The sequence below is a fragment of the Grus americana genome, chromosome 5 (genome assembly GCF_028858705.1).
Source record: "Grus americana isolate bGruAme1 chromosome 5, bGruAme1.mat, whole genome shotgun sequence".
Classification (NCBI taxonomy): Eukaryota; Metazoa; Chordata; class Aves; order Gruiformes; family Gruidae; genus Grus; species Grus americana.
This window is the reverse complement of record NC_072856.1, coordinates 1,347,419-1,375,386: the sequence shown is the minus strand read 5'-3', so window position 1 is coordinate 1,375,386 and position 27,968 is coordinate 1,347,419. Positions and strand designations below refer to the sequence as shown.

Here is a 27,968-nt window from a genome sequence, read left to right as displayed (position 1 = left end):
TGTGCCAGAGACACATCACCAGCACAATATACCACGATCCGTGTGGCTTGCACTTCACGGGAAGGTTTCTGCTGTTCCCTTGGCTCAGGAGGGACTTTGTGTCCTTAGAACAAAGAGGTTTGAAACCCAGCGCTGCAGCTGGATGCGGCCTCTCAGCCAGGTGTTGAAAATTAGCTGGCATATTGACATTAATACCTGCTTTTTCATTTCCAATCCACAACATGGTGTCACAGACTTCCCCTTCTCTAAAGTGGGGTGGTGCCTATAATAAGTCTTCAGTGCTTCAGTCCTACTGGGTATCAGCATCAATTTGATGAGGAAAAAAATATAAAAAACCCCAAACAATCAAAGCCCAACGTAAAACTTGATGAGGAAAACAGCCATACTGCTAGAGCAGAGCTTGGACAGAGCCGCTAAAGACACCACCACGCTGACTATGAAGACGAAACAAAGCGCGGCGGCAGCTGCACGGTAGCGGGGGGAGGCAGGTGGGCCGTGTTACCGGGTGATCCGCCGGGATGCCCTGAGGGGTTAAAAGGCACCGCGGCCCCACAGGCCCCCTGTGGCCGTCCCGCTCCCGCCCCGCTCCCTCACCGCTTCCCCTCAGGCACCACCGCCGCGCGCTTCGCCCAACGGCCGCCGCCGGCGGCGCGCGCGTGCGTGTCCCCCGGTCTCCCCGCACTGCGCATGCGCGGCACGGCCGCATGAGGAGACGGCCGCCGCCGCCGCCGGGCCCCGCCGCGCTCCGCGCCATGTCGGACCGGCTCGGCAAGCCCACCTGCCTCATCGTCGCCAGCGCCGCCGCCGCGGGTGAGACGCTCTCGGGGGAAAACCCCAACCTCGCCGGGCCCCGCTCCTCCCTTCGGTGTGCGGGCTCCTCTGGCCTGCGGGTGCCGTGTCCGTCCGTCGTCCCCCCCCCCCAACCTCGGGGTGTAGCAGCCGCGCTGTGTGGCCGGTCCTCTGCTTGCGGGGCCCTTTGCACACTCATCGGTGTTGTGTCCCGCGCTTTACACGCGCGGCCATGCTGTGGTCGTGTCGCCCTGCGCCCCCGGCTGCGCCGTGCACGGGTGTCCCCATCTTCAGGCCCCGTTCTGTCACGCGTGTGTCTGCACTACAGCTCGCACAGCTGTGCCGTGCGTTTTCAGGCGTGCACCTCAGCTGTGTGTGTGTAAGTCACCGCAGCTGAGCTGTGCGGGCATGCATGCATGCTCTCTGCACGGGTGTGTACACCCGCTGCTCCTGCTTGGGCACCTGTGTTGTGTGTGTGCGCAGGTGTGCTTGCTGTCCTTAAATGCTCATCTGCGATGCACACCTGCCTGCGTGTGTCTCTGTGCACAGCTGTGCTGTTGAATACCTGCTGGTTTTGCCCTCTGCGCGTACCTGCTGCTGAGCACGCGTGCAGCTGAGCTGCGCTTGCATGTGTGGCTGGAGGAAGCCACGTTCCCTTGGCTTTTCCCTCTGCCTTCCCTGTAACCCCTCGACCCGGACAAGCAGAATCTCTTCATCGTGTGTTTCTCAATAGCTAGCTCACCTATAGTGAAAACTGTGAATTTCTTGCATCTTAAAATAACTCCCTGAAATTATTGAGAGCTTTTAAGATGAGCAAAAAGACCCCAAGCTTGTGTACTTTGCTAGGTAAAATGAGCTAGTGTGGCTGGGGTTAAAATATAATTTGTTTCCTTAAGTTGTTGGACTCTGTGTTTCAGGTGTGTCAGCCCAGTCCTTCCTTCATTGCTTTACACTGACCAGCTCTGCTTTCAATCTGCAAGTTGCCACTCCTGGGGTAAGTAAAAATGAGTGGTTACCGTGATTTCAGTCTGAAACCAATTGATAGCTCAATTGACAAGAGAGAATTACACTAAACTTTTTTGAAAGGTGGTTTTTTTTGCTTTACAGATTAAGGGACTTTTTTAAATTCTGTTTTCTTAATATTGAACTGAATGCACGCTTCCTGTAATATGGTTCTGAACTTCTCTGTCCAGTATCTGTTACCCACAAAGAGTGGAGGGAGAACTCTTAGAAGAACTACTTCAGTGGGGAAAAATGGAAAACTTCAGGTTTTTGAGAGCTAAAGTCTCTCAAAATCCCACATAGTTGTTCTTCAAAAATGTAGCGGATGCCTGTGCAGTGATACTCACCACCGTCTTTGAACCACGTTTTCCCTAGGGGAAGCCAATTGATTTTGTGGATGTGAACGAGAGCAACGTGCGCTGGATACAGGACTTTCGTATGAAATCGTATGCGAACCCTGCCAAGTTGGAGTCGATTGATGGTAAGGGCTTTACTGTTGGCCAGTGTGTCACCTCCATTTATTAGGGAAACAGATGCTTCTTAGTGTTAGGTCTTTAGGGAAGAATGACAGAGAAAAGGCATAAAACTTGTGTTTTAAGAGGAGGCTGTGGCAACTATAGTTGCTATTTTTTAATTTAAGAGGAAGTCCTGGCAACTACAGTTGTTACTTTCTTACTTATCTTGGATTGGTAATTCTCTCATTATATATACATACATGCACAGTATATATATTCACTCTCTTGTGTATACATACATGCTACATATTGGTTTTTTTAATAAATATTTTGCTAAAGTAGAAGCTAGCAGACATAATGGTTTTACACTTTGCCTGGGTAAGAATGTCTCATTAAAAATGTTTATTCTTTGTCCTAAAAAAGATCTTTTTCTCTACTTCACATACATCTTTTAGTTTCTTTAGTTCATTCAGTCAATACAGCTTTTGACTGACTTTGTGGTACTGTCTTAATTTTGTCAAATCTGAAATGGATTTATGGTCCATAAATCCCTCTTTTTTTTTTTTTTTGTTTGTTACTTGTATTACAATTAATTTATTCCTTTCTTCTTTACTAGGTGCTAGATACCATGCATTGCTGATTCCAAACTGCCCCGGGGCTATGACTGACCTTGCAAACAGTGGGTACCTGGCTAAGATATTGCAGCACTTCAGCACTGAGAACAGTAGGTGACATCATTAGAGATTTTGTTAAATTAAATAGTACTACCGTACTGTTCATGTAAGACTGTTCCCTTGCAATGACTTAAAAACATTTACCTAATTTAAGAGCATTCAGAACTGGAAAGAGCTGCTTTAGAGAAATGTATCTTCTCTTAAAAATTATGCTCTTGATGTAAATGTAGATTTAAAAAAAAAAAATCTAACTTTTCAATGCTTGTGTCAGAAGAGGGTTCTCTGCCTTACAGTGAGACAGAAATGGCCCTCTCCAAGTCAGCAGGATTCAAGGTTCAGAGCCAAATGTGGAATGTTTTTTAAGGCTATAGTTAATCAAGGCTTGTTTGTGTGCTTATTTACCATTTGAGTATGTATTTTTCTCTGACTGGTGCTGTCTCTGGACTTAGGGTTAATGTTGAGTAACTCTTTGCAAGACTGGGGCAATTCTTGTTGTAGAGTGCAGCAGAAACCTTTGCAGCCAAAAAGCATGTAAATAGCGCAGTATAATTTTATTGCAGGAAGGCAATGTGCTGTAACACAAAACCTCATTAACACTCATCTGTGTTTTGGCTATTTGAAGATGCTCACAACTGCTCAAATATCCTTTGATTTTTCTCTAGAGCCTATCTGTGCGGTTGGACACGGAGTTGCAGCTTTGTGTTGTGCCACCAATGAGGATAAATCCTGGGTGTTTCAGGGATACAGCCTCACAGGGGTAGGTTGAGCTTTTTCCTGGCTTTTGCTGGTTGGGGGCTTTTTGCTCTGTAGGGGCCTGTAATTTCAGGTGATGGTGTTGGTGTTTCTGGTCTTATCTGAGAACTTCCTACAAATACAAGTCATCAGTTTGGTACCCTTGGTTTAAGTGCAAGATGTGGAGAGTTGTCATGGGCAAGGAGGCCCAGCAGAGTGCATGAAGGGAGTGTCTCACTTCAGTTACGTGGAGAGCGTCTTCCTTCCAATTTTTCCATAAAATTTCCACTGAATCAATGAAATGCTGGAAATGACTGCTGCGGCTCTTTGGGCTCATAGTTGAGGGCTTTTAAGAATTACCTTTCTTGGTTTCATGAATGCTGGAGGTAAGTTCTATTTCTCAAGGTGCTCTTTCATTTTAAAAGGTAATGGAAGTTTTAGGAAAAAGGCTGTTTGTACAAACTGGCTTGCAATTCAAAAAGTAGCCAAATACTGCTGATGTTTTGTTTTAACGTACAGTCATATCTCTGACCTCGCAGACCATTTATATGGCAGTCGTACTTGTGTGCCAAGGTGATGCAGACCTGTGTAGTATGACTTCTAGGGTTGAAAGTTACATGCAGGGTTTAGAAATTAAGTGTATGGGACCCACAAAAGCTATCAGTATCCTGATGTGCTTGTATTTGGCATTACAATTCATGATAAAATATTTTAAGGCATAATATGGCCTAGCTATAGTTGCTATGGAAACCATAACATTCAGTTTCCTCCTCTGCATATAAAACCTGAACTAAGTACTCTTTTAATTTTTTCTTCATTTAAGCTGTTTCCCACATGCATTCCAAAGCAGAGTACCGTTATTTGGACTCTGCAAGTGGCGCAGCATTTGTGTCCAAATGTTTGTCCAACAGCTAAGCAGATCTGCACTTCTATGAAGTTAACTGCACGCACATTGTTCTGTGTCCAGTTGATGTGCAGAAACTGCTTGGTGGTGTTCTTTCTCTGTATTTAACTCACATAAGAATGTTCTGTTCGCTCCCTATGGAAAATCCATAGAAGCTGCTTGTGGTTGTTTGGTTTTATGCTTCACTTCTGTTTCATTTCCTGTATGCAGTTGGGAGAATTGTAGGGGGGACAGAAAAATAAATTGCAGATGGAAGTATATGTTGGTTTTGCTTGGCTTTTTTTAATAAAAAGCAAACCAGACTCATTTCCTTTTGATCTTTTTCAGCCCTCTGTGTACGAACTAGTAAGGCAGCCTAATTTTGCCAGTTTGTCCATTATCGTGGAAGATTTTGTGAAAGATTCTGGAGCTACATTTAGTGGTATGTCACTCTCCTGTTGTCCAGCACTTCACATTTTGTGGCTGTGTTGTGGAAATGAATGTTTGTGTGTCAATTTTACACAGCTGAGCAGGACTCTGACAGGATCTCTCCCCTTGCATTCCCATTTCATGGATATAAATACCCTAGTGGATTAGGAACGATGAGTGTTTTAAGAATAAGTGCTGCAAAATACTGTGTGTGGGGAAGCGGGCAGTACAGTATAGCACACTGATTTCCGTGGCTGTCCATGCATATTATTTTACCCTGTTATAAATGTGAGGTTGCTTGTCCTGCTGTGAAGGAAGAACTTGTACCACGGGGAAGGGTGCATGCAGGAGAGATGTCATGCTGGGGAATGTCTGTGTGTCCTTGCGGCAGGGTGGGGAGCTTGTGTTCTGCTGGGAGAGGTTAAGTGCTGGATTTTTGGGGGTGTCTTTCATTCAAACAAATGCTTCATTATTTAAAGCTGGAGGCACTATACTGAATGTCTTTCGTTGCTCTGATTAGTTGTCTTTTACCATCAAGTATTCACTCGTATCTAGATCTGGTTTTGTAGTATTTTTTGTTTTGTTACTAGTAATTTCATGAATTATTATTATTAGTCAAAATGTAGAAGTTTGACTTTTGAAATGCAAAATCTGAAGTTTTGTCCTGTGTGAGAAACTAAAACCATTAAAGCACAAAAATGTCACTCTTTTCCTAGAGTATTTCTGGATATGTAGGGAAAAGTCTCATTTTCCTTTACATGCTGCATTCTTGCAGTACTGAAGAGCTACAGGGAGAATTAAATAATAAGCTACAAATGGCTGTCTTCAGTTGCAGCTGTTGTTCAGTCTGCTGTTTTGTTAGGTGATATTTCAGAATATGTCCTTAAAGAGAACAATGAGATATCTGTGGTATTTAAGTCATTCTTTAGCAGAATAGTGCCACCCATTGAACAAATACAATTTGAAGTGGCTGGATTAAAGATTACATATGTGACATGGATAGGAAACAGAACCAGGCTCCTAATGCCATGCATTTGTCTTTCGCTAAGAAGTGCCACCCTATTACCAAATTGCTGTATATTCTTTGCTTAATCCTCTTCATCCCTGCTGCTGTCAGCTTGTTTGTGTGTTTAAATGGCATCTTCATGCTTTTCGAATGAGCTGCTGCCGCCACCTTCTGCATAATGGGTTCAGTACTGACAGTTTAAAAGCTGATGTCTCAGTGGTACCTGTTATGTCCTGAATGCTTGGTTGCAAATTAAGCAAGAAAAGCATGTGAGATTTGGAGGCATTTAGCCCATGTTTAGACAGTGGCTGGGAGAGGGGGAATGTTAGAGTTGTTCATTACTGACAAAATAATGGTTCTATCTGGAATGAAGTGACTTTACCGGTTGGAGTACTGAACAATTGCTGGCAGAGAGTAACATGTCAGGCTATTATAACTGGCCAGAAAATACGTATTTTCCTGCAGGCTCTTTGTAGCAAGGTGATTACAACTTTGTCTTAAGAGGAGTTTATATTGTATTGCAGGGTAATTACAACTTTAAAATACATACTCTGAGGCTTTTATTATGAAAATCTCTTTGATATATGCACTTTACCCATCTGGTGTTAATTGAATTAAGGGATCAGTCCTGCTGTCCTTTCAGAGGACTTTCTAGTGAGACTGGGGGCTCAAGATTGTCCCTGTCTGGGGTTATAGATCAACATGTTGGTCACCCAGCAAATCTAGCTGGTTAAAATAGTTATCTTCTGCATTAGTTCCACTAGAGATGTGATACTGAAACTGAAGTCATGCCCGCTAACACAATGCTTGTTGCTTTTTCTCCTGTATTCAGCCAGCAGTCCAGATGCTGTACACGTTGTGCTGGACAGGCACCTGGTGACAGGACAGAATGAGAATTCCACTCTTCCTGCGGTCCAAAATCTTCTTATTCTTTGCAATGTCAGGTAAGGCAATGTGGGAGACAAGAACTAGGAATGGGTATTGATGAGCATCCCTTAAGTTCAGGAATATTGTCCTGCAAAAGAATTTTTTTCCTGTGGTTAACTGCTGAATTGTGTAACATCTTTGATCTAATTATCCAATTGGTTATGTGGTAAAAAACATTTGTGATTATTAAAAATAAATAAGGTAAAATGTGTTGGGAAATGCACAGCTGTCTATCAGGACTAGTAAAGTAAAATGCAGAATAGGCTTCACTAAACATCTCAAGAGAAACATCTTTTGTGTCGTTCTTTGTGCTTTGGCAAGTTAGCAATTTAGTCAGCTATGTTTTAGGATTCTGGGAATGAACAGATTTAATTTCTTTGGTAATGGCTTGGCTGTTTGACTGTCTTTCATCTTGTCAGATAGAAGAACACATATAAATAACCTCAAAAATCTTCTTTTGTTCAGGTGAATGTGTATTAGAAGTCCTTTCCTGGCTGTGGACTAACAGGTCGTGTCATGTTTGGATGTGTTTCATTCAGCAGGAAATGAAGGAGCAGGTCTCTTTGCAAATAGGATGGATGAAGAGCCAGCAGGCTAAGGATTTTCTTATCTGTTAACTGGATAAAACATCCCTTTGAATTTCTGTCCTGGACTATGAAGTGACTGTGACAGTGAAGTGGCAATGTCAGGTTTTGCATGTATAGAATGAATGAAGCTTGTGAATAAGAAAATTTCGAAGTGCCTCGCACTTCAGAAGCAACTATGAAACCACCTTGCGTTTTTGTTGCTACATCTTTTTTTCACTGCTTCTCTCTAAACCCTTAATTTACAGATGTGGAGAACTGTTTTTTTAAAAAAAGTTGGTGCTATGAATACAAATTGCTGAAGACCTTGCTCTAGGTTGATGTTACACTGATTGTTAGTAAGTCTGCCCCCAAGAGCACTTGGAACTCTGAACCATCTGGTGTTTGTTTCAAATATCAAAATCCGCACCTAGAGCAAAATGCAATTTCAGATGTGTTCTCACCTTTCTTTTGGTAGGTCACAAAGTTACTGTTGGAACTCTAAATGTGTCAGGGACACTTGGATATGTTTGGAATAGCTAAACTCTGAATAAAGCAGGACCAGTTGTTTGAAGGTGGCTTGAAAGCTCACTGTGGTGATACCGTTAGCATAATGTGCCCTTGTTTTCTTCCTTGCTTGTTCATGTTATTGGACTACTTATGTTTAAAAAGCTTGCTCAGCTGTTTTTAAATGGTATTCTAACTGGTTGTCCTTCTTTGTGGTGCTTATGTTACGATTTTTGTTCTGTTTGAAATGTTTGAAATATTTCTCTGTGGCAAGTACATTGTGGCTATGTCTTGCTGGAATTTTATGGACAAAGAAAGAAAAAAATGTAGGCAGCTAGTGTGGATAACCTCTTCTGAGGAACCAACTATATGATGAAATCTGGCCTTCTCTTTCCTTTTGAGCAGCAGATGTGGCTTGAAATTGAGCATGGAAAGGAATAATCAGACTGAGAATATTTTTAGCTGTTGCAAGCTCAAGCATAGTAAATCTGTGGGAAAGTAGACAGATTAACATTTTTTCCTTCACTCTTGGAACTGAGGGAAACAATTCTGCAGTACTCTGAGGGAAAGAACCTTTGTGGTTGCTTTTTTCCTCTTTACAGGTTAATACATTATATTGGTTATAACTGGGCATCAAGCAGGGTAATTTTATGTCTTCTCTGTAGAAATTCAATTTTTTTAGTTCTGCCTCAAGAATTCAGTATGATTTAAAAAGATAATCTGCTGTGGGATTTGTTGAGTCTTTTGCTGTTATATTCTGGAGCCCAGCTTACAGATTTTAGGCTTTGATAGAAATTGGAACTTGAAATTAAAATTGGGCTTTGATAGAAATTAAACTATCAAATAGTTTTGATAGCTTAAATCCTTATTCCTGACAAGTCATCTTAGAGATTTGTTGACCTCCGTTACCATCAGGACATACTTGCCATCTGGATTTCTAGTGGGCTGTCTGCTGAAATGATGTGGAAAGCTTTTGCATTTGAACTGCAATAGTATTTGAAATTTGAGTAACTTTGTGTTGAATGCTGTGCACCTACAACAGGGAGATGCTCTCTGCCACGAAAGCTTTATTTAAATAAAGTAAAGCTTTATGCCCTAGACTCCACTGATTACCTGAGCAGGGAGCTTAGGGGGGCTGGAGTCAGGTATTTGGGGTCCTGGAGGAGGTGGGTGCAATTGATGTGGCTTCTGAGGTGAGGGAACTTTGTCACACCTGACTGCAGCTGCAAAGCAAAGTCTCATTTCTGAAGTGGGAGTCTGAGAGGCTACAAGTCCGTATTACCTTTGAGACTGTGCTTCCATGTGACTTTGTCAAAATCGCAACACCTTTCATTGCCTGCCTGTAAAAATAGAGTATTGCTGTCTGCCCTGTGTCCTGTTTTCATTCCTTAATTGTGAAGTTCTGTCCAGGCTCATCGATAAGCTGCCAGGTGAACAAACAGTATTCAGACCGCTACAGGCTTTGATCAATTCTCTGTTGTACCATTTTTCCTTATTATGTGGCAGCCAGGACCTGTTGGAACTGCTCTGTACCTGTATCGGAAAGCACACTGATGTACAAAGGCCTTTAGATTTTTGTAACACTTCCTTGTTCTTCCCATATGGGAGCAGATAAAGAGGAGTTACTGTGTGTATCTTCATTCTTGCACATCACTTGCCCATTTCTATTTCCTCTTGCATCTAAAATGTACCCAGCGGTGAAGCTGCTGTTGCAAAACAGAGGGAGAATTGAATGATCCAGCAGAAAGTGGCTGGAGAGGTGATGTGTGCCTACAGCTTTCTGATGGGGGGGATGAGAAGAATGCTGGCTGTGTGGATGTGGCCCAGCTTCTAGCAGCAAAGCAAAATGACTTTGGTAAAACAACCCCCTCTCTCATGTGGATATGGGCTAGCATTGTGTCATCTTTAGAATTATGCTGACAAAATGTGAGCAATTAGTGATGATAACTCTCATAAGTTCTCCTACAGTATAACCAATTTTAGTTGAGGATTGGAAAAAATTATTCTAAAACTGTAGGAAAAGATCAAATTTAAGTAGAAGCTGTTTAATGTCATGCCAATACTTTCTGGAAAGTTTTTGTCTCGGGATGTTATGTCAGTGGATTAAAATGTGAAGGCAGTATCCATAATTTTTGCTTGTTATTGTTTGGCTTATTTTTCTTTGATATGCATACAGAATTAATTGCATGCTTAGTCAAGAATGATATGAAAGGTCATAAGCTCTCTATGTAAGTTTTCATTTAGTTCTTCATTTTGGAAAAGCTTTCAATACAGCAGTAAATCTCTCCACAAAAATTTTCAGCAACATGTCAGGCTATTTCTGTTACTCCTATTTATTTTGAAACTAAAAGCAGCAGGGTTCAAGTACAGGCTTCAAAGGCAACAGCATGTCTATAGCGTGGGGTATTAGAGTGTACTCCTCCACTTTAGTAAGAAAAGTTAATTTGAATGTAAAGATACACGTTTATGATCCATCTAGTGATGTGGGTTAGAAAGCACGTGGAACTGACTTGAGCTGTTAAGAAGTTGGCTAGAGGCAATATCAGGAGTCCTCAAAATCCGCCAGTTCTTGACATGCTCACTTGGCATGTTCTGCAGTGGGATGGCTTTCCCTGCTACCTGGCTTGAGTGTAGCAATTTGAACACTGCAGAGAGGATAAGCTTTTGGCAATGCTTGCAAATATTTGGTGTTTCACTGTCTTTGATCAATTGTTTATAGAGGATTCTGGCATTTCAACCACATGACAGGCCCTTTTGTCCCAAAGTCTGAAACTGCTTCTCAGACAAACTGAAAGCTTCAAATTCTGGACGTTTTCAACCCACACAAATTCTGATTGTTTCAGTGTTGCACTCTGGAGTGCTTGGTGATTTGATCGTAGGAATGTAACCAGCCAGGCTTATTTCCTTAGAAATCTGTCTGTTCTTGGTAACATCCATGCTGATTTTTTTTATTTAGGAAACAACACATGTGAAGTGTTACATCTTGTCTGGGCTTAATGCATGGGAGCATATTCTGTATTGTCCTCTGATGGTCTTATGGGCAGACATTGAAGTATCTGTTAGAAGCATCAGAGTGCCTCTGCAATACCTGAAGCAGAAACACTTGTGGGATGAATCCACAGGCACAAGAGGCTTTCCTAGAGGAATTATCCCTAGGATGATCTTTGCAGCAGTTGGCTCACAGCTGTAAAAGAAACATTCCTGTATTGCACCCTCACGAAGGATTTCTTCAACAAGACAACACATATCACTCTGCATCCCAGCACCACACTCACCACTAAAACTCTGTAGTTGGTCCCTGCAGGGAAGAAAGGAAAGGTAGAGAACATCTTTAAGGTAACAGGAGCCTCTACTGGCAGTTTTACATGTAAGTTGTTTTGAGCATCCCTCTTCACACTTAAAATATTTGCAAACTGATGCAGCAGTTGAAGTGAGCCCCAAGACCTGCTTGTGGGTGTGATCTGAATTTTGGTACTTTCTACATTTTAATTCAATTTAAGTTTTGGCTGTAGCAATAACTGAAATATCTTTCTAGTTTGACAAACCTAATGTTTACAGGGCAAAAGAGTTTGTGACATGAAAGGTGATGAGGAATGGCCAAATCCCCAACAGCTTGGGCTCTGATTGCGAGTCCTCTGTGCTACTGTACCTCTCCCATAGCTCGCTAATGTTGCTGCAGTCAGCAGAGGTAGCTTAGATCCTCTGAATCCAGAGAAGGTGTCAGAGACAACTTAGGCAAACTCAGCTTTTTCTCATGAGAGGCAGTGTTGTCTCTTCAGAATGCTTAAAGCATTTGCCTGTTTTGAAGGATCACTTACAGGATGTTTGTACTCAGTCCTTGTCGCCATCTGCAGCTAATGGTTCTTAGTCATACTAGCATTCTGTTAGTATATGAAAATGTTAAATAAGATTCTCTTCTGGAGCTTCCACAGTATAACCTTTTAAAAAATAAAAAAATTGAACCTTCTGCTTTATTTATCTTAGGTGCTGTGTGATAAGCTCTGCCATTGGATTCTGGGTATCAGTGTCTTTCTGTTTAAACTGACTCCTGTTCAGTTGCTGATGGAACAGCACTTCTGGCTTTGTACAGGGTTGTCTACTTCCCTTAGTGTGGACTACTGTGAGCTCCCTCGTAGGCTGTTGCATCACACAGTGACAACTAACCGTGAATCATTGTGCTTTGCTTGTGTGCTTGCCCTAAACAACAGCAGTGAGCCAAATGGGGTAATTCCAGTAGGACTGAGTCCCACAGTAAGAAATTACCCGGCTGCTGCATCTGTCACACCACTGTCCCAGAAGGCTCCACCCAGTGTGGTGTGTCCTCTAGCGCTGGAGTATTCTCTACAGGAAAATGTTTAATGCTAGCAAGAGACAGAAGGAGCCTTCGGTCTGTAGGACATTTCATTTCAGCTTGAGGGTCAGCGTGTTCCCTCGGTTCCCCTGTCTGGGACCTCCATGTTGTCCCCTAGGATATAGAAGACAGTGCCAAAGGTGACCTGTCACTCTGCTGGGACTAGGCAGCTGGGAGCACTGGGGCACTGCTTTCTCCTCTGTGATGCCAATGCATCAAAACAAGTATCAGAATAAATGGAAATGACTCTTTGATCCTGATTTGCTTTAAAATTTCAAATAGTACCTATCAGATATTGTCTGCCTTGTTTAATGTAGTCTGTAATGGCCTGTGGTTGCATTTGATAGTTATACCTGAATCTCTAAGGACTCATTTTAAAGTGAAATTCTGCGTTGGGAGGCTGAAAATAAATGAATGTATTTACTATGTCAGTTTTGTGGACCCTAGTGGCTGTTTTCCCGACAGCTCTGCTCTCCTTTTGCACCCTTGTTTCAAGAATACACAGGAGGTACTGGGAGCAACTGTCAAAAGCAGCTGCATGTCTTGTGTCGTGGAATGCAAGAGGGAGCTGAAAGAGGAATGAAAAGCTTTTTTCTTTTTTTTTCTCTTCCCCCTTCCCCTCCTAGCTTAGCACGTTTGCATAGAGCTGGATGATGAAATGAGACCTGCTGCCCCAAGGGAAGGTTGATAACCTTGCATTTGTGCTCGGCAGTTAACTGCTGCTCTATGGATCTTGGAAGGGAAGAGGTGCTGTGGGATGTTGCAGCCTCCCCACAAGGTGGTGGTACTGCTCTAGCCAGACCTTCGCCTTCCTCCTCAGCCACCTGCCAACTTCATTCCAAACGCAAAGTGCAAAAAGGTTACTTTTCCTCTTGCCGATTCCTGATGAAGGACCTGCTACTTCTGTGTACCTCTGTTGGGTGGGCTGCAGCTGAAAGAGGGAAAACCCGGGACACCACCCGGGGCTACAGTAGCACAAAATGCACATTAACGCAGAGTGATGTACTGAGCTGTGCTGGATGCAAGCTATGCCTGTGGCTGCCTAGTAATCTGTGGCTGTAGGGTCTGCTCTGCCATGTTCCTTCTGTTCTTAGGATGAGGGCAGCATGGTTAGAAATCTTTCTTGTCATGAAAGCTGCAATCCTTTCTCATCTCCTAGTACCTCTGCATTATTGCTACCCTTAAGAATTATCCCTCCTCAGCATTAGCTGTTACTAAACCCTCTTTCTCCTCAAAGGTGTCCCTTTTGCAGTTTTCCTTTGCATAAAGCCAAGGGCCAACCCTGAATTGTAGCATGTTCTTTCAAGTTGTTAATTTCTAATCTTGAACAACTGAGTGAAATTCAAAATAGGTGTGTTAGAGGGGAGTTTGAGCCTGTGGAGTTGCTCTGGTCTCTTGATCTCCTAGATCAAACACCAGCAATATAAACTGGAGTTGTGTATCCCTGGGAATAAGAGACAGGAGTTGTACTGCTTGGGTGCTGCAGAGGTGAAGCTGAATTCCTGATGCTGTGCAGGTGGTGCGTGATCAGTCCCTTTCTGGGCTCAGTCTGAGCATGCTGCTGGAGCTGGTTTGGTCACCTTCCTCTTGTGTTGGCAGATATCGCTGTAAAGGAAACCTCTTCATGTGATGGGAGGCTAATCTTTTCCCTGTTGTCTGGGGTTGGGCTGAGAAATGCAGGTCTTCTGATCCCCAAAAAGCAGTCTTCACTGGCTTTTCCACTGAAAACAAAGCACAAAGGGTGTTTTCTGAGGGCTGTTCCCTTTGCTCTGTGGAGATCTTCCTCAACAGCGGCTGGCCACAGTTGGAGGCAGGACGCTATGCTAAGTGGAGCTACAGTCTGACTGATTTGGCTGTGCTTGAGAAGGAGCAAGAGAGATGCATATTGCTTAGGTTATATTGAAGCCTGAGCCATTGTTCATAGTTATTAATAACAAGAAGATTTCTATTTCAGCTATTTTAATAAGTCCCAGGAACCTGTAGTTGACCTAGTAGAGGCTGACTTTTTTTTCCCCAAGCCATGGCACTATTTTATTATATAAAAGCAGGCTTTTGTGATTCTATTTTTTTTTTTGCTTCTACACAAATCATGTGACAAAACAACTGAATGTCCTTGGGGATACATTTGCCTGTTAAAGTGAACTGCAGAGGAACAGAGCTCAGAGCCTTCCTTCATTTTGCTCCTGAAGCATCGTATGGATCTCCTGCATCTAAAACTCGGCTGCCAGGGTCACTGTTTGCCTTGGGAAATCCTCAGCTCTTAGTTCCATGAGGCATGTCCCTTCCAGGCCCATTGCGTCATACGTCAGAGCACAGCCTTCCTGAACCAGAAGGAAGACAGATGTCAGTTGGGAAACCAGGAGAGCCTGAGGACCCTGCCTCAAAGAGTTAGCTTTCACAAATACAGATGAAAAGGATTTTACTTGCCAACAAAGGTATGCAATACAGAAAACAAATAATAATGCAGTACGGGCGTAGCAAACTCATGAGCTATGTGAAATGAAATTTATGCAAAACTTACAAACAGAGAATGAAAAGAGAAACAACAGTAAAAAGGAGAATAGTAGTGTTCTTCCAGACAATTGTTAGTGTTGATCTAAGGAGAAATTATCTAGGACAAAACCTATCTGGTATACCTCAGTTTCCAGGTGGGTTTGGGTATCCTCGGGGGAATCCTCAACATGTATATTGGTACAAGGAGAGAGAGGAATGGTTGTGCTGCCAAATCTCTGTTCTACTATGTTCCAGTATAAAAGTAGATAAACCCGTATAAAATAATTGGGCAGAATCATATCATAAGGTGAAAGTGATATTCCATGGCTCCTCAGAGCTCAGCAGTTTCTTCACACCTTTGCCCTTTGACTGGCTGCTTTACCTGGCTTGTCCCTCCAAAACTTCCTGATCCTTTTACTTCCACATAAGCTACAGTAAAGCTCAGTTGATCTGAGCTGCCAGTGAATTAATAGTTACTTGTATAGACTTAAACTACCAATTGTATCTAATCCTATTCTAACAGTTATCATCTGCTATTTCCTATATTATCTCATACTAAATATTATCTATAGGTCTATTCATGCTGCATGGTAGATGTGAAACTGTGAGCCATGTGCTTTGATTTCAATCCCCAATGCCTTAAGCCTTGCCATGGGCTGGAGCAGTGGTTTGTGGGGCTCAGCCTCGTTGCAGAGCCCTGTTTGGCATCAGGATGAGAGCAGGGGACCCCGAGCCTGGCCAGTTCTGGCAAGGGACAGCCCTGACGTGCTGCTGAAGTGTTGGGTGCTGGCAGTTGGGTGTCTCTTCAGTGCAAGGACTGTATTTTTTTCATACATCTGTGTGAGGAGCCCTTACAATGAGGCTCTTGGCTCCTACCTATGTGCCCTAAGGAAGAATAATAAAATGTGTCATAGGGAGACCAGAGCTGAACTTGGGATTACCTATCTTCTATTTTTTTAATTAATTTGCTAGAAATTGCTCTTTTGTGTTGAACACATTTGCTACAGCTTTCTGCTGAATATGACAAACTTTTTTTAGCCAAGAAGCAAAATCACTGAAATTGGTTATTTGACATTTTCTGTTTGAAACATATCGAATATATATTTTTAAAGGCTGCAGAAAAAGCCAGGAGACAAAATGTTGCATTTGACCCCAAATAAAAGGTATTTCGGCTTTTTACTTCCATTTATCCTGCTTCTTCTAAGTCCCCCTGGGGGTTTGTTTTCTTAATTATATTTCTGCCACTGACTTCCCTGCCTGAGAATTACAATGAAAATAAGAGTTCAAAATGTCTGATTAGATCACTTGCTGAGCTTTGAATACAGCTTGCTGCTGCTGGAGGCTCTATTTTAAAGAATGCTTTTCTCTTGCAGGAATACTCCGGGCCTCTGATATGTGCTAACATCTCTGACAGCAGGCACTACTTGCACAGAAACTTATGGGATCCCGCTGCGTCGGCAAGACCCACATGTATGCAGAGATACAGCACTGTTTCCTCTTAGAATTTGGGAATGGAGGATGGCAAGAGCATCGTTTTCCAGCCTGGTATGCCAGCGGACTCATGGGGTGTATTTGTGGGAGGTATCCGTGAACTCGGATGTGGGCTTGCCTGAGGGTGGCCTTGCCACCATTGCTTGCCCATGTGTTATTGGAATAGTTGCTCAGCTGTGTTGGTTTCTTTCTGATTGAGAAAGCTCCAGAACAAAGAGGCTTTGGGGAAAGTGAAAGGGCAGCAATTTGTCAGACAGACCTTGCCTCAAAAAGACCAGTCCAGCACGCCTGTCACTTTGAGGTACCAGTTACCCATGTGGCAGGAAGGAGGTGGGTACCCTCTTTGAAGACTTCCCTGTGCTCTCATCCCGTGAGGGTTCATCTCTGTCACTGACAGGGCGTTTGTCCTAGTAATCATAAATGAAAATCCAGGATGTGAGACATGATATAAAATGACATGTACACGATGGCATTTGCATTTTGAAGTCTATTGGTGTGTACTAGCAACCTGCGTAGGGGCTTTGATTAAGCAATGGGTCCGTAATGCCACATGCTTGGAGAAGTCTAAGGAGTCTCTGTTGGACTTCTACTATAGTAAGATGGAAAGATGCAAAATAGGTTAAATTGAGAAGGGTTCTCTTCTCATGGGAGGCTTCCAGGCTAAAAGAGGATCCCATGTATGAGGTGCACAGGGAATGTGCTTCCCAAGGGCAGCAGGATTATCCACAAAGACCAGGCACCTTTCAGGCATTTCCTGAGCTATTTGGTAGCCACAGAGATCAAGGACACAGCTTTCAGATGGGAATGACTTGGATTGCTGAGTGAAGTGCAGGATGGAGGGGTCTGGCAGGTGAGCTTATGCTGATGGCTTCCATCTGTGGACCAAAGTAGCTGCTTCTTCCCCTCTGGGCTATTTAAGGGCCTGGAGTCAGCCTTTGCACAGAGGTCTTTGGACTCTAATTGGCACAACTCACACAACCTCAGTGGGGAACAGGAAGCTGGCAGTTTGCCAGGCCTGTGATGTTGTTAAATTGTAAATGAGAAAGGATCTGCATTGCAGATCAGCAGAAGAGTCAGGAGAGCTGTCTGTGGTCATTACCAAAAGGCAGGCTAAAGATTCACAGATGGTGGAGGTGGTTTGGTTAGTGGTTGTGTCCGTGCATCTTCATGGTGCTAGAGGAGAGTGCTAGGGAGGCAGAAGTGTCAGGGGAAAAAAAACAAACAAACAAACAAAAAAAACAACTCTGTGGGACACTTGGTAGGACTGAGGAGAAGATGAAAGCAGCTCTCAGGTGAATGAGTTTAGATTTCTTTTTTGTAAAAAGCAGCTTGCCAGAGATGACTCAAAATGTTATAGTGTGATGCTGCACCTGGACATGTGGGTCATGCTTGTCTATGTAAGGGGTTGGCATCTTTGGGAGCTGGGTATCAGTCACTTGCTGACCTGTGCTGTGATGCTGTGTGTGCAAAAAGCAAATTTGCTAGTAATGGGGAAAGAACCATTTTTCAGGCAGCCTGAAAGGACAGCAACAGTCCACCTGCAGAATGCAAGTCAGAGGATGACCTTGGATTCCTTTGATTGTTGTCTACTTCTAGTTCTGTTTGAAAGGACTGCATCTTCAGAAACATGTGGGTTCCCCACTGATATTTCAGTGACAGCTAACACTTCTGTTTCTGAAGAGTTACATACAAAATGGTAGAGACCTTTAGGGGAATTTAAACTGATGCCACTTGGCTGAATTCAGTGGAGTGTTCACCACGTGTGGCTTAGCAAGTCTTCATGAGAAGGCCTAATACAGAAGTCCTGTGGAACAGAATACTCTGCAAGAAAAGTGGGAGAAAAGGAACTGGATTGCAAAGGGAAAAGGGATAATAGCTTTAAACTGAAAGAGGGGCAATTTAGATTAGATATGAGGAAGAAATTCTTCCCTGTGAGGGTGCTGAGGCCCTGGCACAGGTTGCCCAGAGAAGCTGTGGCTGCCCCTGGCTCCCTGGCAGTGTTCAAGGCCAGGCTGGATGGGGCTTTGGGCAACTGGGGCTAGTGGAGGGTGTCCCTGCCCATGGCGGGGGGGTGGAACTAGATGGGCTGTGAGGTCCCTTCCAACCCAAACCGTTTTGTGATTCTGTGATTTTTTGGAGCAGGATTAATCCCTAGATAACCACCATCCTTTTGAAAGGAAGGGAACAAGGTCACCTCCCTCTGCTTGCCTTCTAGCCTGGCCTGCTTCTCACTGTTACCTACACCTGTAGAGCAGAGGGGTCTACATCAGTCCTCTGAGGTGGCTTCATCTCCCTTAGAAAGCTAGTTTGGTCTTAAATGACCAACCTGCTTAGAACTGCAGAGTCATTTAGGTTGGAAAGGACCTTTCAGATCAAGTCCAATTGTTAACCTCACACTGCTAAGCCCACCACTAACCCATGTCCCAGCACCACATCTACACATCTTTTAAATACCTCCAGGAATGGTGACTCTGCCCAGGGAAGTGGTTGCCTGTTCCAGCACTTAACCCTTTTAGTGAAAAAAAATTTTCCTAATATCCACTGTAAACCTCCTCTGGCACATTGTGAAGCCATTTCCTCTTGTCCTATTGCTTGTTCTTGTCTACTCTTGATGGAACTGGACCTATATAAACTAATAAGAGATATATTTAATTAGTCTTAATGAAATACAGCACAAAATCATGCACCCCAACTTAATAGAAAGCCCTGTAATTGGTAAGTTCTGCATTAGGATTAGGTCATTCCTGGGGAAGGCTCTTCCTCTTTCACAAAAGCAGCAGTTTAAGGACAATGAGGAAAGGAGAGGGTGATAAAACTTTAAAAAATAAGTCACCTCGGCTGCTGCCTTGGCTGCAGAAAGAGGAGAGGAAGAAACCAGAGCCTAGTTGGTTTTGTGTGTGTATATATATGTCTCATAAGAGTACTTGTGGGTTTTGTACCAAGGCAGGCTTTTGAAATTCTTTAGTCACAGTAAAAGTGTGAAAGACAAACCAGCTTTCTTAATGTGTTAGGACTGTAGACTTAATTAGGAATTTAATACAAAAAGTTAAAAAATGAAAATATTGATGTCAGGTATCTCCTGCAGCAGTGAAATGAACATGTTACAAGAAGAGTCTGTGTTAATTTGCATGTATTGACAAGTGCCACAAAAATTTGAAATTCTATTTGTCCCTTTGCAAATTGATAAAAAAGCATGATACAGAAATCTATCCATACAAAGCATAAGACTTTTACAGGTAAGACATTTGTACATCCATTTAACCTCAGGTGATCCACTCATTCAACCTTGACCACTCAGAAAACTCTGGTTTTTCTACTTTCCATTTTCAGCACTGAACATTCGCTCCTAGAAAGAGAGAAGTAAACAAACAGCAGTGAGTAAGAGTTTGGGAACTGTGCTTTAGCAATGCAGGGTTAAGTCACTATTAAGTATACTTGGTGTGTATTTTTCCCCCCAAAACACACTGTTCAGCTCATCCAATTTCAAAGACTCTCCATAAACTTGACAGAAGACTTTCACATGGCCTGGCAGTACTCAGCATATCTCTTCTTGGTGCCTCCTAGTGCCAAGTACAAGTATGACTTATTTCCAGCTCACTATCTGAAGATTATTTACTGGTCTTGCAGCACTGCTGACAGCTAATGAGTTTAGAATTAGACTTTTCACTTTGACAGTAGTGTTATCTTGATTAGCTGCCAGTCTAAACACTGCCTTGGGCCTCCAACAGCAGGTGTGGCCCTATACATCTGGCATGAATTCTTTCTTGAGATGCAGTGAAGTTTACTAAGTTCACTTAATTTAGGTGGCCAGTTTGCTAGCTGCCTGTCCTACATAACGTGTACTGCCTGTGTAAAAACCTGATCAGACTTGCTTACAGGTTCCTAATCCTTAGCTATACTGAAGGAACTGCAGGTTAGCTGCAGGAACATGAGAGGTGGCAGGAGGCAGTGTGATGTAACATCTACCTTTAACATCCTCTCCAGTTTAACTGCATCTGCAGCAAATTTTCTGATCCCATCAGATAGTTTCTCCACAGCCATTTGGTCTTCATTATGGTGCCAGCGGAATGCCTTCTCATCCAGGTGGATCTTCTCAAGCTCACAGGCCTGAGCTGTGCAAGGGGAATTGAAAAAAGAAACAAAACCATAATTATTAAATACAACAGGCTTCCTAAAACAGTCTCAAGATTCTGACTATCTCCAGCTGTTGAAAAACATCTACCACCACTTCCAATATGACTCGCTACAGAAGCAGGCTTTGGGATGCAAGACTGAAAGTGCTCCTGATCTGGTTTCAGGGGGAAGTAGGCTAGATAATCAGTTTCTCTTAAGATACAGTATTTATATGTATGCCATTATCTCGTATCTGCCTCTGAATGGTACGGTACTTTCAGGCCTATTATCAAGAATTATGCAACAGTCCTACTGCAGTGAGATGTTCTAAGCAAGTATGTTGAACAATTAGTCTTTGATTATTTGGCAGTACCTAACAAAAGCTCAATTGATAACGTGCCTCTAGGCCAGCCAGCAGCCTGTAAGCAGCAACCCAGGACTACAGCTGGGCATAAATCTCATTTTCTGAGCTGTAAAGTAGCATGTTAATAAGGCTACAGAAGAGCAAGAGTAGTGCAATGGGAACACACATTCAAAACCATCGTGGCATGGTATTGCTAGATCAAATCACTTAGTCTTGCACATTATTGATTTCTAGAGTTTGTGGAGGGAAAACATACTTTTTGGTAGGTCTGGAGCTACTTGCATCACCAATACAATATTAACAGAAGATTAAACTTATGGCATCTTTTGGCATCTTTGCTAATATTCAGTAAAATTTCATCCCCAAAAGCATATGAAATAGAAAGTTCTTCTGTCTGCTCTCCACCCTCTCAGGAGGAGGTACACAGGATTCAAGCACACTCAAATCCATCTCAATTCCAGTTTGTGAACGTGGTGGGACCCAAGACCCTAAAGAAGCAACTATGTGTGTCAGCAACTGTAGCAGAACTGTTGTAATGAGGCCACAGGATTTCCCTGAGATAGGGGTGAAGACTTATCCTTAAAGCAGAGTAGAAGCAAGCACCGCAGAGCTGAGCGGAACCACATATACTTAACATCCAGGAAAGGGAGACTGAGCAAGTCCATATTACACAGAAGTGGACTTACCCTCTTTTACACTGAGCATGGGAGTCAACTTGACATAGTCTTTGCTGAGCTCTGCCAAAAGCTTGGGTGAAATGGTGAGATAGTCACAGCCTGTAAGCGCTTTTATTTCTCCCGTATTTCGAAACGAAGCACCCATTACGATAGTTTTGTAGCCAAACTTTTTGTAGTAGTTATAGATCTTGGTGACGCTCTTCACTCCTAAAAAGAAGAAATCAGCAACTTTCAGAATAGGTCATTTGAGGTACAAATGATGATTTAGAACATGCTCAAACCCAGCATTTTTTCATAAATCTTATGAGAGTGAACTGTAGGTTAAATGAGTAGCTATTGTATTTTTAAAAATATGTTAAAAGGAAAGCTTACCTGGATCCTCTGAAGGCTCGTAGGTTTTCTTATCTCCATTTGCAACATACCAATCCAGGATACGTCCTACGAATGGGGAAATCAGAGTAACTCCAGCTTCAGCACAGGCAACTGCCTGAGCAAAGGAGAACAGCAAGGTCATGTTGCAGGAAATCCCATGCTCTGCTTCCAGAACCCTGCAGATACAGGCTGGCTTAAAACACCAGTTTGCTCACCTACTGAATTTGTATTCTAGTAACAAACAAGCTAGTAAGTTAAAACTACTGAATTTCTTGAGTTAAAACCGTACCACATTCCTAATTTAAAGTTTTAAGCTAACAGCAAGTGTTTTGCACTGCCAGACTCTGCTTTATTTAATGCTGTTCCTTGAACCAAATGCAGACAACTTAGCATGATATTTCAGGAAACTCTGTGGCCTGGCCCTTGTATGAACAAATTTTTCCTCTTTCAACAGAAAGCTGTAGCAGAGCACCTTGCTTGCCAGCTGTAGCCCTGGTAACAGATTTCCTGGTGCAGTGCTTTCAAAGCAATTATTGTAAGTGGGGAATGCATTTGTCAGGTGCCTGTGAACAGGCAGAAGCATGTTATGAATCAGCCTATAAGGTACGGAAATACTCACTTGCCAGCCTGGATTCCTTCCCATGTTGAAGAGAGCTTTATGAGAATACGATCTTTACCAATTCCTGCTTCCTTATAAAGGTCAATGAGGCGCCTGGCCCTTTGAATCATGCCTTCCTTATCAAAGGACAACCTTTGAAACAAGAGCAGGACTGCTTAAAACTGACTTTTTAAAAAAATGTTTTCCTCCCCAAGCCCGACTGAAAAACATTGTCTGTTTTAGCAGCTTGTATATGCCAGCAGCAGGTTTTTGTTCTCAGAGATACTTCCAGGATTATGAGCCCACCAAGTATTTGCATGACAGCACTGCTACTCTTGGATTCAGAGGATCCAGAGCTCAAGACAGCTTTCCTTGAGAAAGTTATAGACTAAAAAGTTTTCTTCAAGTTTTTCATAATGAATGCAGAAGCTGAGCATTAGAAGTGAATTAACAAGGAGTAGGTTAACAGAGAAATCCTAGGCAAGTCTTGAAATAAACTGTTAAAACAGATCTCTCAGTAAACTGAGAAGACCTTATCACACTGAAGAGTGACCAAAACTCTAATTGTACTGGAAACATGAGGTTTCCCTTGCTTAAGGAACAAGATGATTACAAAAATCCAAGCTCAGTATTACTTGTTTTCATAAAATTGTCACCAAGTTCTAATCAAGCATACTAAGTAAAATCTATGCTCTCAATTAAACAAATATTAACAATATAGATCACTAAGACTAGCAAGAGTTTGTTTAGTCAAGAACATCTTTCTCTGTCTTGCATCATGTCTCTTTTGTATGTACAAATACCCAGGGTAACCCAGAGGAAGAAGAGCAAACCTTGCATCTACTTCTGTGGAGACACGGCCAGGTATCCTCTTCAGTATTTCAGCTCCAAATAATACAAAAAGCTTGTCACAGGCATTTTTGATCTGTTCCTCTTCTGACCTGAAAACCACAAAGAGCAAAATCATTTTTATGGGGGGGGGGGGAAAAGTGCATTCCCACCTTGCTGTGGATTTGAAGATCAAACTTCACAATCCATTTAACATTAAATTCCAGAGTTCAAACAGCCACTTGTGCTCTGCTTCATGTTGATGTTCTGCCTTCCATGCACACCACCAGCAGTATTAACCTTCGGACACTTTCCTATAATGCTGTCAACTCAAGAGTGTTTTCCTGAGCAGTCCTAGAAGGCCACATGTGAACTGGTAAACGGAGATGCACTTCAAAGCACATCCAAAACCTGCACAAGAAATTTTTCTTTAAGGGTTGAGGCTTTTCAGGGCAGGAGATACACCTACGGGTACGTACTGGGGTTTTCCCCTCATATTGCTAGTCATGCTAAATGCCACTTGTATAAATAAGGCAACTTAAATATAGATCTACTGAGATTAAAAAACCCAAAACAACCCTCTTTACTTACCCACCAAGTTTTTTGCCGTAGGCAACAGCATCATCCACAAGTTCCTGGTAAGCTGGCATCTGAGCAGCAGCTAGTATCAGAGATGGGTTTGTGGTGGCATCTAGGGGCTTGTACTCATCAATTGCTAGGGAAATAAAAATAGCCTGTTTAAAAAATAATCAGCAGGCCAGAGCAATTAAAAGGATTTTGCTCAGATATGTCAGAATGTAAACACAGCTGTAGGATAGTGGCATTCATGGCAGAGTGGGCTTGCGCACAATGATGTTTAAATACCACTGCCTTAAAGCTGGTTTGTGCCAGAAGTACCAGAACAAGGTTAACAGAGCCACAGTAATAAATACAGCAAAGTTTACTCACTACTATAGACATTGCCCCCCCAAAAAAAACCGTTGTAGAAGTGACAGATGAAGTGGTACTCATTTTCAACTTCTCCTATCATATCGTGTTCACCAGCATAGCTGAATTCCAGGAATCACAGGAGGAAGTAAAGACAAGGAGATCTTTCTTCCCTTCTAGCAGTTAGGTGTTTGGCTTTTTGTTTGTCTGCAACTCTTAGAACCAGAGCAGGAGAAGAACTCATCTGTTAGGCTCTAGCAACTTTTCTTACTGCATTTTGAAACTTTTTCAGAGAGCTGCAGACCATTTCCTAGTATCTGTTCTTGTGACTTCCTTGTACTACCAGCCTTCCTTCCTTCCAGCAGCTATGTGAACCTCTGGCTTACCTTAAGCCCTGGTCTACACCTATTTCAAGCGATGCCAACTGTTTACCGGAGTGGGCTGTGACCGTGCATTGTCTGGCCCTAATCACAGGGGAGCTGCCTGACTCAGCAAACAGGGGAGAGCCTCTGCAGGTCCTTCAGCCCTTTCTGCTTACAAGCTCCCTCATTAACACAGCTACATGTCAAGAATAACAAATTATTTATTACCAGCTCATTTTCCTCAGGGTTTTTGCACAGGGAGAAAATGCCAAGCTAGAGAGTGCAACTTTATTTTGCAGTCGTGGAAGAAAATAAGTATTGTTTGTCCATAGCTCCCTCCTAGGCAATGACTGTGATCCCAGAGCAAGTCCGTTTCATACAAAGAAGCCCTTCAAAACACTTCATGTGGGTACTGCTTCAAATAAAGCAGTACACCAATGAAACCCGGTTGTGAAGCATACACACGATTGCAAAGAGCTGTATTTTGATAAGAGTTTATTACTTCTTTCCAGCCTTGCAGCATTTGAAGACTTTTATAAGTCTGGCAATGTGCATTAAGTAACCTCAGCAAGCAGCCTGTGTTTCAGCTGTGCAGTACAAGCCTTTGGTGGGGCATCCGGGACCATCGTGCCACCTTTCCTCATCGCGAGCACAAAGCAAGCTGGGCAAAAGAGCGAGCAAATCCTGGTCCGGCTTAGTTAAACAGCAAGCCTAGCGCAGCTACTGAAGAGGCCACCACTATTTAGTGCGGGCACTGCTTCAGGAGCTATTCAAACCCACGTCCTTTCCTACGCACCACCGCACGGACACGCTTATCTAAACTGAACCGGCGAGTGGCGTTAGCAACAACAGCACCAGTTTGATGCTTGAACATCAACTTGAAGGGAGAGGGAGTCTGATCTTGACTGTAGCCTCATTTGGGCTGTAAGAAAGACCCGCAGGTGACACAGGCAGCCAGAGATCAATTGCAAAACTGTTTTAAGGAGCTTGTTAGAACTTCCCAGCGGACAGTACTCGGCCTCCTTGCTGCCACCCATACACAAACACCCCCTTGGCCATCACAGGGACTTTTTTCTATTATGCTTTTTTGAAGCTAAGGTAGGCAGTGTAATGTTTTAAATGCATACCGCTGTGCGCTCTTCATCTGAAGTTTACTAATACATTTGGCAGTTGCTGTTTATGCTTGTTTATTCATCACCTATAGGATTAGGTAAGCAGCACACAGATTACCGCAGGCCTCGGTGACGGCAGGACAGGGTTCAAGAAGTGTTGCTCTATGCAAAGCCAGAGGCGCTCAGGGATTTTTCCGCTCCGATGTGCGGAGAAAGGTGCATGTCTGTGCAGGTGCTCCAGCAGCGACAGCTTCGGAACAAGTGGCTTTATAATGCAACGCCACCTCCCTTCCTTGGAAGGGAGCATGCTTGCTCATTCTCATGAGATAAGGGGAACAAAAGCACTCTTGCATTATTTTCTTTGCTTCAAAACTGCTTTGCTTCCACCATTTGAAAAAAAAAAAACCCAACCCAACCCAAATCTACCTCGGCTATTGGAAAACCCAACTTTGTTGGCCCCACAGAGCTCAGCTTGTCGAGTCTGGCACTTAGGAGCAGCAGGTGGAGTTGGACGTCGGGGGTTGCGCACACTCTAGGTCAAACCGGGGGGAAAAGAAGCCGCCGGGCGCTCCCGCAGACGCAGCACCCGGGCTGGGCCGGGCCCGGCAGCTGCCCGCTCGGAGGCCCGGGGCCAGGCACCGCGCACGGCAGGAGGAGCGGCGGTGACCGGCGGCGGCTGCCCGGGCGCTGAGGGACTCGGTGGGGCGAGCGGAGCTGCGGCAGGGACGGCGGCGGTCACCGCACCGGCAGTCCTTCCGACCCCGGCCGGGAGCACACCGGGTGCCACGACTCCCCCGCGGCGCGGACAGCGGATCCCCGGGGAAGCCATGGGCACCACGCAGCACCGTCTCTTCCAGCCCGGACCTCCGGGATGCCCTTGGCGGAAACCGGGGCGTCCCCGGGCTGGGCGGCTCTGCCCGCGCCGAAGCCCCCCCCCGCCCCACGTTAGGTAACGGCGCCTTTCCCAACGCCGGCCTTGCGCAACGCGCCGCGACCGGCACCGAGCGGCCGCGGCCCCGCCGCCTCCCGGGCGCACGGCGATCCCCCCCCCCGCCGCCGGGGTGGTTCGGTCGCCCCTTCGGCCGGGCGCGCCCACTCTCCGCGGAGGGCGGGGGGGGGGGGAAAGAAGTGCGGTGACAGAGCCCCCCCCCAGCCCCCCCCGCCTCTCACCGTTGAAGTCCCCGGTGTCGGCCACCACGGTGGTGTGGTGCTTGAGCTGGTCCAGCACCGACTCCATCTTCTGCCGTTTCACGGGGGACACCGACATAATCCACGGGGTAGGGGGGGCTCGCGCCGCCTATAAGGAACCCTGCGTGCCCGGAGGGGAACCGGCCTGCGCGCGCACCCGCCGCTCGCTCGTGCCCGACACCCGCCGCCCGCGGGGAGGGGCGCGTCGCCCGCCCGCCGCCAATCGCATCTCAGGAGGGAGGCGGAGAGCCAATCAGAAGCGCGGGGGGCAAGACGGACGCGGCTGGGAGGAGGCGGGGCAGGACGTGGGGTGAAGGAAGTTTCTGATTGGGTGGCTTGGCGGCTCGTCAGTGCCGGGGGACGGTCACCTTGGCGACGGGGGATGCGCCTGCCCCTGCCCGCCATTGCCCCGAGCGGGGGCCGCTGCCCCGGAGGGCCGGGGCCGAGGGGACCCTCCAGTCCCCGGGAGCTCCCGTGGGGCCTCCTCACGTCCGGTCACGGCGCCCGAGCCACCCCCCAGACATCCATCCCTCTCGGGCCCGCGGGGCCTCTCCGGGACAGGGCTCCGCCGGTGACATAAGATGGCGGCGGGAGGGTTGGGGAGGGTGAGGCCTTCGCCTCGTTTAGCAGCCTGGAGGAAAGCCTCGCAGCCGTGCCACGCCTGCGTTAACCCGTTTCCTCCCTCGCTGTGGTGTCCAGGCTCACCACAGCCTGTCAGGGCTCCAGCCCCGCTGCCGTGCTGGAGGAGCTCCCCTGACCCGGCAAGGCAGGCGTGCTTGGGCACCTACGGCTCCCTAGGCTTCATTTCAGCTCTAGGGAAGGCGATCCCGTTAACGTGGTTGTGCTTCTGAAGCAGGGAATGGGACTTGGCTGGAAATGCTGCAGAAGCAGCTGCTTGGCCTTCAAATAGAGGCTCTTTGGATTGTGCCTTTCCCCTCGTTTTGTCTTGGCTTGCTTCGATGGTGGAAGCTGCCACAGTAATTTCCCTTCCTGATATACAAGAATACGCTTTTGTACAACCTTCTCATGCTTTGTCCAGCCCAAAGAGAAGATCATGGAAAGAGGCGTTGTAGTTAAGTCCTGCTTGAATTCCGTGGCTGTGCAGGAAACGTGTTCTCATTGTCT

At 44.8% G+C, this 27,968-nt stretch overlaps 2 protein-coding genes across 6 annotated transcripts; one reads left to right on the top strand and one right to left on the bottom strand.

Annotated features, from left to right (window-relative positions):
• Positions 1 to 683: 683 nt before the first annotated feature.
• GATD1 (glutamine amidotransferase class 1 domain containing 1) lies at positions 684 to 21,450 on the top strand. Of its 5 annotated transcripts, XR_008577275.1 has the most exons (9): positions 684 to 810; positions 1,707 to 1,783; positions 2,167 to 2,272; positions 2,863 to 2,970; positions 3,583 to 3,677; positions 4,884 to 4,977; positions 6,803 to 6,914; positions 16,185 to 16,356; positions 21,193 to 21,450. XR_008577275.1 is itself a non-coding variant. In XM_054826621.1 (8 exons), exons 1-8 carry the CDS (start codon positions 705 to 707, stop codon positions 16,201 to 16,203), a joined length of 717 nt encoding a protein of 238 aa, XP_054682596.1. In that variant the 5' UTR covers positions 684 to 704; the 3' UTR covers positions 16,204 to 16,684. The 5 variants fall into 5 exon arrangements, 4 of the variants coding, with proteins under 4 accessions (XP_054682596.1, XP_054682598.1, XP_054682597.1 ...); XM_054826621.1 differs by lacking the exon at positions 21,193 to 21,450 and having other exon boundaries at positions 16,185 to 16,684; XM_054826623.1 differs by lacking the exons at positions 16,185 to 16,356; positions 21,193 to 21,450 and adding an exon at positions 7,440 to 10,093.
• On the bottom strand, positions 19,416 to 27,051 carry TALDO1 (transaldolase 1). Its single transcript, XM_054826620.1, has 8 exons — positions 26,826 to 27,051; positions 23,846 to 23,969; positions 23,260 to 23,367; positions 22,448 to 22,579; positions 21,829 to 22,004; positions 21,466 to 21,663; positions 20,269 to 20,414; positions 19,416 to 19,648 (listed from the first exon to the last, which is right to left on the bottom strand). The coding sequence occupies exons 1-8, from the start codon at positions 26,920 to 26,922 to the stop codon at positions 19,616 to 19,618; spliced, it is 1,014 nt and encodes a 337-aa protein (XP_054682595.1). The 5' UTR covers positions 26,923 to 27,051; the 3' UTR covers positions 19,416 to 19,615.
• Positions 27,052 to 27,968: the final 917 nt, after the last annotated feature.

Coding starts and splice junctions, on each gene's coding strand:
- TALDO1 (XM_054826620.1), bottom strand. CDS start 26,922: ATGTCGGTGTCCCCCGTGAAACGGCAGAAGATGGAGTCGGTGCTGGAC. Junction 23,368..23,845: donor TACGGCAAAAAACTTGGTGG/GTAAGTAAAGAG, acceptor TGTGGTTTTCAG/GTCAGAAGAGGAACAGATCA. Junction 21,664..21,828: donor CGAGCCTTCAGAGGATCCAG/GTAAGCTTTCCT, acceptor TCTTCTTTTTAG/GAGTGAAGAGCGTCACCAAG.
- GATD1 (XM_054826621.1), top strand. CDS start 705: ATGAGGAGACGGCCGCCGCCGCCGCCGGGCCCCGCCGCGCTCCGCGCC. Junction 811..1,706: donor CGCCAGCGCCGCCGCCGCGG/GTGAGACGCTCT, acceptor TCTGTGTTTCAG/GTGTGTCAGCCCAGTCCTTC. Junction 1,784..2,166: donor TGCAAGTTGCCACTCCTGGG/GTAAGTAAAAAT, acceptor CGTTTTCCCTAG/GGGAAGCCAATTGATTTTGT.